The sequence below is a fragment of the Oncorhynchus keta genome, chromosome 23 (genome assembly GCF_023373465.1).
Source record: "Oncorhynchus keta strain PuntledgeMale-10-30-2019 chromosome 23, Oket_V2, whole genome shotgun sequence".
NCBI classification, from domain to species: Eukaryota; Metazoa; Chordata; class Actinopteri; order Salmoniformes; family Salmonidae; genus Oncorhynchus; species Oncorhynchus keta.
The window spans coordinates 38,953,095-38,968,272 of record NC_068443.1 but is presented as its reverse complement, the minus strand read 5'-3'; the positions used below and the strand labels follow the sequence as shown (position 1 = coordinate 38,968,272).

The window sequence follows — 15,178 nt, the reverse complement described above, 5'->3', positions numbered from 1 at the left end:
TCTCTGCATGTCTGGCAGACATATCAGTGTGGATGACGGATCACCACCTCAAGCTGAACCTCGGCAAGACGGAGCTGCTCTTCCTCCCGGGGAAGGACTGCCCATTCCATGATCTCGCCATCACGGTTGACAACTCCATTGTGTCCTCCTCCCAGAGCGCCAAGAACCTTGGCGTGATCCTGGACAACACCCTGTCGTTCTCAACTAACATCAAGGCGGTGGCCCGTTCCTGTAGGTTCATGCTTTACAACATCCGCAGAGTACGACCCTGCCTCACACAGGAAGCGGCGCAGGTCCTAATCCAGGCACTTGTCATCTCCCGTCTGGATTACTGCAACTCGCTGTTGGCTGGGCTCCCTGCCTGTGCCATTAAACCCCTACAACTCATCCAGAACGCCGCAGCCCGTCTGGTGTTCAACCTTCCCAAGTTCTCTCACGTCACCCCGCTCCTCCGCTCTCTCCACTGGCTTCCAGTTGAAGCTCGCATCCGCTACAAGACCATGGTGCTTGCCTACGGAGCTGTGAGGGGAACGGCACCTCAGTACCTCCAGGCTCTGATCAGGCCCTACACCCAAACAAGGGCACTGCGTTCATCCACCTCTGGCCTGCTCGCCTCCCTACCACTGAGGAAGTACAGTTCCCGCTCAGCCCAGTCAAAACTGTTCGCTGCTCTGGCTCCCCAATGGTGGAACAAACTCCCTCACGACGCCAGGACAGCGGAGTCAATCACCACCTTCCGGAGACACCTGAAACCCCACCTCTTTAAGGAATACCTAGGATAGGATAAAGTAATCCTTCTCACCCCCCCCCTTAAAAGATTTAGATGCACTATTGTAAAGTGGCTGTTCCACTGGATGTCATAAGGTGAATGCACCAATTTGTAAGTCGCTCTGTATAAGAGCGTCTGCTAAATGACTTAAATGTAAATGTAAATTATCCAAAAGAGGAAGGAAATCCCCCTGTACTCACAGGAATGCATCCATTAAACGGAATCGCTTAAAGATTTACTGGGAGTGTTGTGTGCTGTATGTCATTCTCCTCATTAACAGTATAAATATGGAATTGTTGAATGGAAATGTTTGTCAATGATGTCACTTATGACAATTTTCTGACATTGTCTGTAATTATGAACTGTTGACAAGTGCAGACTTTACAACTTTGAAATCATACTTATTAAATTTACACATGAATAGAAACCAATTCGAATGAGTTCTTACAACGTAATCCTTTCACATTCAACCACTCCTCCCACAATGTCTGTACAAAAAAAAATCTGCTTCATCTTGTCTATGTTCCCTTGTTAACCTTTCCCTGTCAAAATATCTTCAATTCGTTTAGTTTCACCAACACTTTTTTTCATATATTTTGTTAAGTGTTGACTATGCTTGTGAGCACTGTTTCCTTGTTCTATATGCAACATGTTGTTAGTGTTGGTGAGTGTTTGGGCTGGGTAATATTTGCTCTGGGATACATTACCGTTAATTGAGGTATTGCAGCTGTCAAAGTAATTACATGCTCGTGTTTGTAACTTGGCAGGGGGAAGGTGTGTGACCACACGCTTTTGGAGGTTTTTTATGTTTCGACCCTAATTGCCAATGTAGAAATGCAAACTCGAAGAAACGAAAAGCTGGCACGTAGGCGGCAGGGACCAATAACACTGTTTTGGACATGTAAGTACTATGGTCAGACAGGAGGTGTAGGGACTTGGATTCCTATAGTTCTTTAAGAGCCGTGCTCTGTGACTAACTTGAAGTTGGGACTAGTTATTTCTCATGAAGGCTGTCTAGACTCTGTCTACATATTGCACATATAAATAATGATTATAGTATTTTAGATTTAGTCAAAGTTTGTACATTATTTTCTCTGCCTTGAGTGGTTCCCCTTACATTTCTGTATTCCTTTAGGGGTGTGACCATGTACCTTGACATTTCCTCTGTTTTGGCAGAAGAGTCCTTTTACAGTTTAACAGAGGAAATCTAGGATTCAAACAACAAGGAAGTGGTCATCCCACAGGTAAGGGATGGGACTTGAGAAATGTAACCACTCTCAAATTTGACTAAAAACAGTTGACGGCCATGTGTAATCTATCAGTTTTTTTGTAATGTGCGTCAAAAGATGAAGTACGTGGAACTTATGGAGGAAAAAAATGGATGTGCAATTCTCTCTCCCTACATTTCTTCAGTCGCTGTTGCCTGAATCACACTATAGGGCCAAGCCTAGCTGTACTAGGTTGGCCTGGTTATGCATCCATCAAAGTGGCTGGAACTGTGCTGTAAAGGAAAATGTGAAAACAAAATATCTGACCCCACACAGTAAGGTTTGACACTATAGTGTGAACACAGGAATAAACAGAATGGTATTGAACACATCAAACACATGGTTTCCATGTATTTGATATCATTCCATTAATTCCATTCCAGCCATTAATATGAGCCATCCTCCCCTCAGCAGCCTCCTATGAGTGTGAATGAGACATGCATAACCAGCCTCCTAGTGTGTTCAGCACACGCTCTCTGTGTTCTGTTTGGTGTGACTGGTCCACTCCACAGGAATCCACTGAGGCGCCTCCGTCTCAAGCTTTTCCAGCTCCGCCCTCAGTTTGTTCAATGCCATGGCGAAATCGCCATTGACGATGACCATCTCAAACAGGTGGCCGTACTGGCTATCCATGGCTTCTGCTGAGGTAATCATATCTTCAAAGTCCTCTTCCTGTGAGAAACAGGACATACATGTGTGAATTCTGAGTTCATACATTAAACAGCTGAATTCTCACCTGTAGGCCAGTTGTAGGTCATGCTTTGGAAGGATGGTAGTATGGGTATTTCCATCCAAAAACATGACCTCATTGTCAAGGGCCTTTAGCTGCAAAGGGGTTTATGTTAAAAACATCACATCATGTGGCCAATAAAGACCAGCATCACATAAGGCAGGGATGGGCAACTTTGATGGCGGTGCGTGCCACATAAAACATAACCCATCATGTGTACCCACATTTCATGAAATTCTACTCATTTTGCCTTGGGGCGGAGAGAAAAATGAGCAGTGTTACAGTTGATTTCCTGCAATTCAACACATTTTGCCATAGGATTGAGACAAATGTTTGCAGTTTTTAACATGATAACTTATGATCAAATGGGCCCTACCTCAGTCGATAATTCAACCATGCTTACTACAAGTTTAGACAGTCAGTCTAGCGGCCAGCTTACAAATCAAAAGAAAATTAGCTGACATGGGATAATTGACTGACTGCTGATGAACAACCACATTTTAAAATTACATCTAAGTTGTATATTAATTATGCACCCTTTTTTTCAGTACTCCAGCACCCTCCCCTTGCGAGGATGACAAAATAGCATTTTTCTAAACTGTTTTATGAGATTGGAGAACACATTGGGAGGGACCTTAGACCATTCCTCCATACAGAATCATTCCAGATCCTTGATATCCTTCGTCTGTGCTTACGGACTGTCTTTTTCAATTCAAACCACAGGTATTTAATGGGGTTCAAGTCAGGAGACTGAGATGGCCAATGCAAAATGTTGATTTTGTGGTCAATTAACCATTTCATTGTGGATTATGATGTGTCCTTGGGGTTATTGTCTTGCGGCCAAGTGTCAGCGTCCTGGCAGACAAATGTAAAATGTCCTACAATATACAGTCTTTTTTGCTCATCTTTATCAAGGATTCCAGTCATTTTGGACTCCACTGTATATGCAGCCCACCCCGCAGCCATTTTATTTGTGACCTTTTGGCCACTGGCTACACTTGTAAGTCAGAGGGTCAACCATGTTTAAACCGAGTTGTGTAACCTCACACCACCTGATGCTGCCATGTTACAAGACCTGGGACACAAACACGTTTGATCGTGTGTGTGTATACGACAAGTGAGAACAGATAAAAAAAAATCCAGTATTCCCCTCCACCTCAATGATGATGTGTAGGAAAACTACATTGCAGCAAAAACATAAAGAACTGTTTCCATTCAAACATACGTAATCAAAAAATAAAAAATAAAAAAACTGGGTAAAACATTTATTATGCATTTAAACAATTTAAGCACCATTTATTAATCATTGTAAATGTTAGTAAGCGAGTTATTTACAACGACTAACGATTAGGAAAATGATTTAGAAGGATCTATATTAAACATCTTATGATTGATCTTAGGAATTATTAATGCATGTGTGAATAACTAGCTTTCAAAGTAAAGAGAAACCTGTACATTTACAAATGTAGGAGTAATGATTAATAAATGATGCAAACTATTCATAAATGTCTTATAAATGGTTTGTTACTGAAAATTATAAACTGTTACCAAAAACAGTTTCACCCAGCCTTGACATTACCGAAAATGTCTTTGTCAGTTTCGTCATATCTTGGGTGGAAATTAATGTAGCTTTCCTCCGGCTAAAACGTAGCTCCTGAATCGATGGTGGCTTCACAAAAACAACACATGGTTTGAACTCGGTTGTGTGTAAGCGCTGTACAGTCTGTGCTATTGAAAAGAGGGAGAAAGAGCCAGGCAGAGGGAGAGAGAGACAAAGAGAGATGTAAATTCAATTAGAGTTAAGCACACAAATTAGGCCCCATGTCACCATTTTCATGATGTGATCATAAGACCAATAAATCTAATAAATCAAATCATTAGCTCCTTGACCTGTCATTTACTGATCTGGGATTGTGATTGGCCTGCTGGCCCGTCACTCACATTAGGCTGCACATCCAGTAGGCACACCTTGTTCTCCCCTATGACCTTGTGCACTGACTCCAGACTGGTCCCATAGTAGTTCCCTCTGTGCTCCCCATACTCTAAAAACCTGAGACAAAACCGTACAGAAACACTAGTTAAAATTGAGCCAAACAAATACGAACTTAATGGAATACTTTCATACAGTTGAAGTCGGAAGATTATATACACCTTAGCCAAATATATATACAATTCCTGACATTTTATCCTAGTAAAAATGCCCCGTCTTAGGTCAGTTAGGATCACCACTTTATTTTAAGAATGTGAAATGTCAGAATGATAATAATGAGGGAATTATTAATTTCAGCTTTTATTTCTTTCATCACATTTCCAGTGGGTCAGAATTTTACATACACTCAATTAGTATTTGGTAGCATTTTGGGTAGCCTTCCACAAGCTTCCCACAATAACTTGGGTAAATTTAGGCTCATTCCTCCTGACAGAGCTGGTGTAACTGAGTCAAGTTTGTAGGCCTCCTTGCTTGCACACACTTTTTCAGTTCTGCCTACAAACTTTCTATATGATTGAGGTCAGGGCTTTGTGATGGCTTCTCCAATACCTGGACTTTGTTGTCCTTAAGCCATTTTGCCACAATTTTGGAAGTAGGCTTGGGGTCATTGTCCATTTGGACGACCCATTTGCGACCAAGCTTTAACTTCCTGACTGATGTCTTGAGATGTTGCTTCAATATATCCACATAATTTCCCGTCCTCATGATGCCATCTATTTTGTGAAGGGCACCAGTCCCTCCTGCATCAAAGCACTTCCACAACATGATGCTGCCACCCCCGTGTTTCACAGTTGGGATGGTGTTCTTCGGATTGCAAGCCTCCCCCTTTTTCCTCCAAACATAACAATGGTCATTATGGCCAAACAGTTCTATTTTTGTTTCTCCAAAAAGTAAGATATTTGTCTCCATGTGCAGTTGCTAACCGTAATCTGGCTGTTATGGCGGTTTTGAAGCAGTGGCTTCTTCCTTGCTGAGCGGCCTTTCAGGTTATGTCGATATAGGACTCGTTTTACTGTGGATATAGATACTTTTTTACCTGTTTCCTCCAGCATTTTCACAAGGTCCTTTGCTGTTGTTCTAGGATTGATTTGCACTTTACGCACCAAAGTACGTTCACCCCTAGGAGACAGAACGGGTCTCCTTCCTGAGTGGTTGGAAGCTGCATCGTCCCTGGTGTTTATACTTGCGTACTATTGTTTGTACAGATGAACGTGGTACCTTCAGGCATTTGTAAATTGCTCCCAAGGATGAACCAGACTTGTGAAGGTCTACAAAAAAGTGAGGTCTTGGCTAATTTCTTTGATTTTCCCATGATGTCAAGCAAAGACACACTGATTTTGAAGATTGGCCTTGAAATACATCCCCAGATACACCTCCAATTGACTCAAATTATGTCAATTAGCCTATCAGAAGCTTCTAAAGCATTGACAATTTTCTGGAATATTCCAAGCTGTTTACAGTTTTTTTCGATTGCTAAACGACAGTGGACACAACTGGAGTCACATGTGCAAAACTAACTAAAGTCTGCACAGCAGACCAAACTCTAGTTCGTTTTTCATTGCTTGAACACAGTTTTTAAAACTCTACACACTTATCCCATGACTTTAACACAACCTGCACAACACTGTGGATTTACAGCACTTTGTTCAAATGCTAACACACTGCTGTCAAAACTGAACCACACATTCAAAACGGAATAGATTTCAGCCTTGTGCCTTTCAAACACTGCTGATTGCAATTTCAGCTGAAAGACTAAGCAGGTGTCTTGTTTTAGACTTGTCAGTGAACACACACACACATATTACAGTATATATAGGTAGAGCTCAGAAAGACTCATTTTGGAAATGGAACAAGGAAGATGGGTTCGTGGAGGGAGAAGGGTGGCAGGGAGAGGGCCGATGCGTGGAGGAAGACAAAGAAGACAAAGAGCTGTTATTTCAGATGAAATAAGGGCTACACTTATAGACCATGTCGTGAACCATGGTCTCTCATTGAGAGAGTCAGGGTTGAGGGTGCAACCCAATCTGCAAAGATCCACAGTGGCATCTGTAATGCATCTGTAATTTCCATCATGCAAACAGGTGAGAGTTACATCCTTACAGTAAATGAAAACATTACAGGAATCTATTTTGTATTGCAATTATAGAATATTTACACAGATATATATTACAGTAAGTTTGACTGTAAAATATATTTTTACAACAGGACCCAAAGGCTGCTCCCAACAGGGGGAAGATGAAAAATATTTTCAGATGCGCAGGAAAATGCTATTGTTGACATGGTTGTTGTCAACAATGCAATAAAACTGCGGGAGATTCAAGATAGAGTGCTGGCTGATAATGATATATTTGAAAATGTTAATTCTGTCAGCACAACAACTATTGCTCGAGTCCGAAAGAAACAGCAAGTTACAATGAAACAGTTATACACTGTAGCGTTCGAGAGAAACAGTGAACGGGTAAAAGAGCAAAGATACCAATATGTCCAGGTAAGACGTTTGAGGTTACGTACACAGCTATACAAAATATTTACAGTAAAAAAAAAAAAACACTAGCATTTCTACAGTAAAACTGTGCACTTACTGTTTTTCAGAGAGTAATGGAGGTGGAAGCACTGGAAAGACCACATTCATTTGTATTTATCGATGAAGCTGGATTTAACCTTGCCAAAACACGGCGCAGAGGAAGGAATGTTATAGGTCAAAGGGCCACTGTGGAGGTTCCAGGCCAAAGGGGGGGAAATATCACCATGTGTGCTGCAATGGCCAATATGGTTTGCTTCTCAACACACCACTCATTGGCCCATACAACACAGAAAGGCTTATAGCTTTCCTAGAACAGCTCTATGCTCAGCTAGTGCCAGCAGAACAGGGGGAGCCAGTAAGAAACCCCCAAGTTTTTGACATAGTTTGCAACAACGCTGCTTTTCACCACTCTGCAGCTGTCACAGATTGGTTTGCACCACATCACAGATTTATGGTTTTGTACCTGCCTGCATGTTCACCCTTCCTCAACCCGATAGAGGAGTTTCTCTGCCTGGAGGCGGAAAGTGTTTGGTCACCACCCACATGACCAAATGTCTCTTTTGCAAGCCATGCATGCCGGATGTGAGGACTGCCAGGGATGGATAAGGCACTCCAGAAGGTTCTTCCCCAGGTGCATGGCAAGAGAAAACATTAGATGTGATGTTGAAGAAAACCTGTGGCCTGATGCCAGAGAGAGGCAGGATTAGCGCCTCAATTATTTGTTCGAATTACAGTATGTACTTTTAGTTTCTACCTTTTTTTTCTCATTACTGTAATTTCGTAAATTACTACAGACTATTGAAGCAAACTGCTAATTTTCATTTACCTTAAAGAATTGTTAAGTTATAACATTTTTAATAAATCGTTTCAGCTGATCTCCCTTGTTGCATATTAAATGGGAACCACCTGTTTGTTTATTTGTTCACTGACTAGATGCCTGGATGTGTCTTATCCAAGGCTCCATTGAAATAGAATGCCAACTAATTAAATGCTTGTGTGGTAGCACTGTACTCAACATGCATATATGCATGTTGTTAACACCTTACTCAAAAGGGTATAACTGGGGCCTCCCGAGTGGCACTGCATCACAGTGCTAGGGCCCAATCCTGGGCCCAGTGTTGTCCGGGTTAGGGAAGGGTTTGGCCAGCTGGGATGCTCTAGCGACTCCTTTTGGCAGCCGGGCACATTCACAGCTGTACAGTGTTTCCTCCGACACATTGATGCGGCTGGCTTCCGGGTTAAGCGAGCAGTGTGTCAAGAAGCAGCGCGGCTTACGGAGTCGTGTTTTCGGAGGACGTATCGCTCACGACCTTTGCCTCTCCCATGTCCGTATGGGAGTTTCAGTGATGAGACAAGACTAACTGCCAATTGGATATCACGAGATTGGGGAGAAAAAAAAGGGGTAAAAAATACCCTTTTTCAATAAAAAATTGTGGTATAACTTATTAACAAATCACTAATGTAGTAACTGCCTTTAACCATATGGTGATCACTGCCTAATGAACAGCATAATCAGTAAAGGTCACTGGCTACTTTCACTCCCATCAAGAAATACGTACTTGTGGTTGACGATGTCCATTTCAAACGTCCGCCTTGAGACAAAGTGGTACTCTACCCCATCTTTCTCCTGCTTCCTCTTCTCTCTGGTGGTGTCTAAAAAGAGAGTACTTTGTAATTTACATTGTGGAGTAATGTTGTGAAAAAAGCATCACCGTGGCGAAGAGCGGAATTTAAAATACCCTAATTACAGTTCTAGTTAAAATACCCTAATTACTCCAATTCACCGTGACCATTAGGAGAGCAAAAACAACCCTGACCCTAGATCCTGGCCTTAGAGTTAAACATGGTTTAGGATCCAGAGTTTTTACAGATCAAAAAGGTCAGTAAAACTTCTGGGCCCTAACATGGTTTAATAAATCCCCCCAGAGTTGATATCCGCGCCTGCAGTGGAAAGTGGCAGACCAGGAGACCTCTCAAAAATCAGTCTTTTCACAAAAACGTTTGTGGAGTCCGAACCGTTTGGGCTACAAACTCATATGATCCCTCTATGGGATTCTCACAAACACGATGGTGTTATCTGTTTTGCTCTACGAGCCCCACAAGCATCATGGGACTCATCTGAAGTCGGTACTGCCGGTCAACCAACTTCTGTCTGTATCGTACGAAAAGTTTGGGCTACACAGTAATATGACACCACCAGCGAAACGTGAGACTCTCACGAACACGTACAGTACCAGTCTAAAGTTTGCACTAACCTATTAATTCAAGGGTTTTTCTTTATTTTTACTATTTTCTACATTTTAGAATAATAGTGAAGACATTAAAACTATTAAATTACACAAATGGAAAAATGTACTAAGCAGCAAAGTGCATTTTAGATTTCAGATTCTTCAAAGTAGCCACCCTTTGTTTGAGGACAGCTTTGCACACTCCTGGCTTTCTCTCAACCAGCTTCACCTGCAATGCTTTCCAACAGTCTTGTTGGTCAAATAGCCCTTACACAGCCTGGAGGTGTGTTTTGCGTCATTGTCCTGTTGAAAAACAAACGGTAGTGGGACTAAGCACAAACCAGATGGGATGGTGTATCACTGCAGAATGCTGTGGTAGCCATGCTGGTTAAATGTGCCTGGAATTAAAAATAAATCACTGACAGTGTCACCAGCATAGCACCCCCACACAGTCACACCTCCTCCTCCATGCTTCACAGTGGGAACTACACTGAGATCATCCGTTCACCTACTCTGCGTCTCAAAGGACAGATATCCACCGGTCTAATGTCCATTGCTCATGTTCCTTGGCCCAAGCAAGTCTCTTCTTATTGGTGTGCTTTAGTAGTGGTTTGTTTGCAGAATGGACTGTCACTTTTCTTTGCTGACTTGAGATGTTCTTCCCATAATATGCACTTGGTCTTTTACCAAATAGGGCTATCTTCTGTATACCACACCTACAGTACCTTGTCACAACACAACTGATTGGCTCAAACGCATTAAGAAGGAAATAAATTCCACTAATTAACTTTTAACAAGGCACACCTGTTAATTGAAATGCATTCCAGGTAACTAGTGGTGTAGCTGGTTGAGAGAATGCCAAAAGTGTGCAAAGCTGTCATCAAGGCAAAGGGTTGCTACTTTGAAGAATCTCAAATATAAAATATATTTTGATTTGTTTAACACCTTTTTGGTTACAACATGATTCCATCTGTTATTTCATAGTTGTGATGTCTTAACTGGTATTCTACAATGTAGAAAATAGTAAAAATCAAGAAAAACCCTGGAATGAGTGCAATCTTGTGCAATCTTTTGACTGGGACTGTACATGTCAGCTGTTTTGCTCTAGGACGCCAACATGACTCACAAGACTCGCCTGAAGGTAGCCCAGTACCAGTTAATGGAAATTAATGGAAGTACAGTATATGGAAATAGTTTAGTTCCAGAAAAATATGTTAAATATGGGTAAAAAAACAAAACAATTTCCTGCTCTTTCTTATATCGCTCAGATATAGAGTTGGACAGACACTTCAAAACAAACTTACTTTTGACTATCCGTTTTGCCATTTATGAATGTTATTCAATGTGTTTCTATGGGCTAATAGCAATAAAGTCAAGTTCAATAAAATAAAAATGTGATATTTCTTTATGCCTTACAAGAGGTCCAAAAATTCGAAATCAAATAGCAAAATGATGCACGATATGATCATCTGAAAATAATTCCATATGTTAGCTTAGTATAACCCCTCCCCAAATCCAAAAGGCTCAGATTTTTAGGTGTTTTAACTCACGTGGAACAGTGACACCATAGTGGTCAGGGTCAGAAAGCAGGAGTCTCCTCTTCATCTCACTCAGCCCAACTCCACTGGGACCTAAAGGGTTAACCACAACACATTAAAGGTGAGCAGCTTCATTGGGCCATAATAAAGTGTTAATTACCACAACACATATCAACAGCACTTAACAACAACAGTCAGTATAATCTGTACAAAAACGCTCTCAAGTCTAACTTTCATATTGTCAACCTGCACTTTTCCTCCACAATTACCACCCTCTTAAATTACAAAGTGATCTTTCATTCACATAAAAACATCAGAATGAACAACCCTCGAGATGAAATAAGTCCCTTATCCTAGTGATACAGCTGTGATTCAAATCATTGAGAGGATAAGTGTGTGTGTGTGTGTGTGTGTAAGAGAGAGGTTGATGCTATTTTGATTTTAGAGTGTGACTATACTGCTCCAAAGACCCTGCTTCTCTATCCAGGTGGTTCAGTGTCTGTCCACAGATGCTCTGGAAAAGCAATATCGCCCCATCTAGATGAACTGATGTGATTCCTTCAATGACTCCACATAATATCAATGTCATGGCACGTCTTTGGACAAGATTACATACACGCACATGCAGCATCTGGGAACATCTTTTGCGCTCAGGAAAGTAGTAGAATGCAACGTACTGAGCATTTCTGTCACAGATCCCCAGCTCAGTCACAGATCCCCCGGGTACTGCTGCTCATTCTGTTCACCAGTTCCAGAGGTCGACATCACCGGCCTTCTAGGCTGCACTGAACGGTGTCATTACCTGGTTCCAATTCCTCACGGATTGTGTTTGTATGAATGTGCCCTTTGTTCCCCCATAGGGCTGTTGATTATTGTTCCCATGTCTGTTTGTCGTGTGAGTACCTATGCGTTGTCTCAGCTTGTGCTGTGTGTTTTTTGCATTTCGAATTACGGGTCTAGTCCTGTGTTGTTCTATGAGGTTTACCTTCGCTCTTTTGTTTGGGTACATCCCAGTATTTTGTATATGTGTTTGTTTTGGGTGTATTAAAAACCCAGATGATGTTTTCCTGCGCCTGTCTCCAAATCCTTTATACCAGTGTGACAATTTCAGATAGAAATGCCATGAATTTACAGTAGCTGCCATGATAACCTACCTCAACAATGTCAGAGAGGCATGACTGTTTTATGTAACGTATTTCTATCTGATAGTTCCACAACACTGTGCTCTACTGAACATTGCAGATAGAAAAACCATGAATAAAGCTGACATGATTTCTTACTGTACATGTTTGAGAGGCATGTCTGTTCTATGTAAATATTTACATCTCAGCTCTCCACAACACTGTGCCCTACTGAATAATACCCAGGTCGAAGTCACCGAGTGGTGTCTCAAGGTAAGATTCCAGAAATACATGCCATCTCGATCACCCGTTGCATGACTTCAGCACACGCAGTCTTAAGTTTGCAGATTTTTAGTTTGCAGTTTCAGGTTTTTATTATGCTTTTCACAACCGCTTAAAAAGGTGGTGGAACCACGAGCATGGAAAATATACTTTACTCCTCCCTCACATATCTGATTCATAGTAACATGATCTTGTCTGTTATGAAAAACTATAGCACCAAGCAATGAGGGAACTAGATTATTTGGCCCAGGTTTCCCGGGTGGGAGGAGTTTGCACCAGGTGCATTCATTTGCAAAGTGCGCTCCTCCCTCAACACTTTTGCCCGTTCACATCATGGGCCATAGACCGGTTCAGCTTAATCGAACGCTGCCATTTACTTTGGAAGCTAGAAAGATTGAGAAAGTGAGAGCATGCTTGTGTATGCACGTGTGCATGTATCTGCTCATAAATATCTAAATGAAACAAATGGCAAAACGTCCACCTAATTAGCACATCTGATCCATCAATAAATGTGTCACTTGTGGATTAGTGCCCAGGCAAGATCTCCCCACTCATAAGAGATATATATGGCTCATATATCTCCCTCCCCAATGATGACTTCTGGTAATGGTGGATGGAGACTCCATGACAGCAAACAGAAACTGGCGGTGGAGTTTGTCCAACTCAATTACAGGGTGAAATTGGATTAACATTTAAATGTTCTTTACATCCCTTACTGTATGTCTGGATGATGAGCTTGCCTGTCATTATCTGTGATCCCATTCACAGTCCAGCCCAGACCTGGGTTCAAATAGCATTTGTTTTCTTACAGAAACTGAGCTCGATTGAGCTTGTCTGGCACAATGGAACCAATGGAATAGTCCCAAAAGTGGCGCTCCAGACAGGCTCAAAGTAAATTATTCTGTAGGTGACGCAAAATAATATTCCCTCTTCAGTTACAACCAGAGGTTGCCAATAGAGATTACATTACAAAGAGCTCTCAGAAAAGCCTATGTCTGAACCCCATAGAGAGACATATAGTAAAAGATACATACACCAGACTAGATTCCTTGGCCGTAGGAAAGCCCTGAAGGTGAGTTCCAAATATAATGTGTCTGAGAATATTTACATTAGCATGAAAGGAGAGAATTGGAGTGCTTTCTGACAAAGACCATGCATTTGGTTGCCTAGATTTGATTGATTGAGTCATTAAATAAACATCTGATCAGAGCCAAAACTATATATATATATATATATATATATATATGAGTGTAATTTAAGAATGATGTGACAGCCATAGATCAGACAGGAAACAGTTATCCACAAAAACCAAGGATGACCGTAAAGGCATTCTAAATAAGTGAAAGCGTTAAGTAACGTTCCTCAACATTTCCTTATGGTTTACATTTTACATTATGTAAAAAAATATATATATTTAAAAATGTTTTAACTTCCTGGTACTTGGTCTGGATTGCTTAGCTACACCAACACATTTAGCAAACCTAGCACTCGTCAAATTTGGAGAGTTGCCCTATTGCTACACAGAACCAGCAACCCATTCTTTAGACCAGGGTTTTCAAACATACAGCCCGGCCCACGAGTTTTAACAAAAAAAAAATCTATATATGTGACTAAACGTTTTTGGCAGAAATGCCTTCTGGAACACGTGAGCTTTCATGTGTCGTATTAACAAACTTGTAAATACAAATACAATTCTTAAATTACGAGCCTAGTTGGTTTAGCCACGGAAAAAGGAAGAAACATTACCCCTAGCCATGAGCTACAACATGAGCTGGTCAGTATGTGCAGGTAATCCTTTCTAGCGCTGATTTTCTTAAAGATATCACGTAGTAGAACTGCATAAGTGTTGCTCTCCACTTTCTGGAGGAACAAGTTTTTAAATCAATGGAATTATAATAGCTCGGAGGTGGAGTATGATAGCTAGGAGGTGGAGAAAATTCTGCTATTTGATTGCAAATATGCAGATGGTGTCGAAAAGAGAACACACAGAAGGCTGTTGTATAAAACGCCTGTTTACGGATTACATAATCAAACTATGGGCAACCATGGCATCTGTGACAGAGTCCATCCATGTATACAGGTAAGATAGTCTAGCTAGCTACATTTTCAGATATTATACATTTTTAATTTGGTCAGAAAATGGCCAGAGTGAGCGGTTCTCTCATTTGTGCCTGGAAATAGCTAGCAAGCTATCCAACCTTAGCGAGTTAGCTTGGGTAACTGCTGTTGTTAGGTCAGAACGCTCGGATCAACTCTACTTCTTGGTCAGAGCATTCAGTGTGTGCTCTGAACGCTCCAAGAGTGTTACGTCTACTCCATTAGCGAACACCAGGCAATCAATCATTACGCACACCTGCACACCATCCATTACCTCACTTATTAACTCCCCTATATCTGGCACTCCATTACGTTCTTTCCCCAGTCAGTATTGTTCCTGTGTTTATGTGTAGACGATACTGTCATGTTGTCTCATTCCATGTTTGTTGTTTTATTAAACATTGCACCCGCTTCTCGACTCTCAGCGTCTCCGTTACAGAATACTGACTCCAACAATGGAAGCAGCAGGAAAACAGAATATCTACCAGACGGTCGACGAGTAGGGATACCTTCTAAGTCAACAACATGACCAGTTGGCACAACTGGGGATGGCTCAGGAAGAGGTTCTTCGCAGTGTACAATGTCTCAAACATACCCGGGAGGCGTTGCCGTCAACTAGCGGAGGATACTC

At 41.5% G+C, this 15,178-nt stretch overlaps 1 protein-coding gene across 1 annotated transcript in view; it reads right to left on the bottom strand.

Annotated features, from left to right (window-relative positions):
• Positions 1–214: 214 nt before the first annotated feature.
• Positions 215–15,178, bottom strand: part of LOC118402566 (MAGUK p55 subfamily member 7-like) — a 36,913-nt gene continuing 21,949 nt past the window's right edge. Inside the window, exons 7-11 of the mRNA XM_052477362.1 lie at positions 11,060–11,140; positions 8,841–8,934; positions 4,709–4,817; positions 4,347–4,490; positions 215–2,709 (exon numbers count right to left, since the gene is read on the bottom strand). Of these exons, the coding sequence (XP_052333322.1) occupies positions 2,500–2,709; positions 4,347–4,490; positions 4,709–4,817; positions 8,841–8,934; positions 11,060–11,140 (638 nt within the window). The 3' untranslated portion in view covers positions 215–2,499. The remainder of the gene's footprint in view (positions 2,710–4,346; positions 4,491–4,708; positions 4,818–8,840; positions 8,935–11,059; positions 11,141–15,178) is intronic.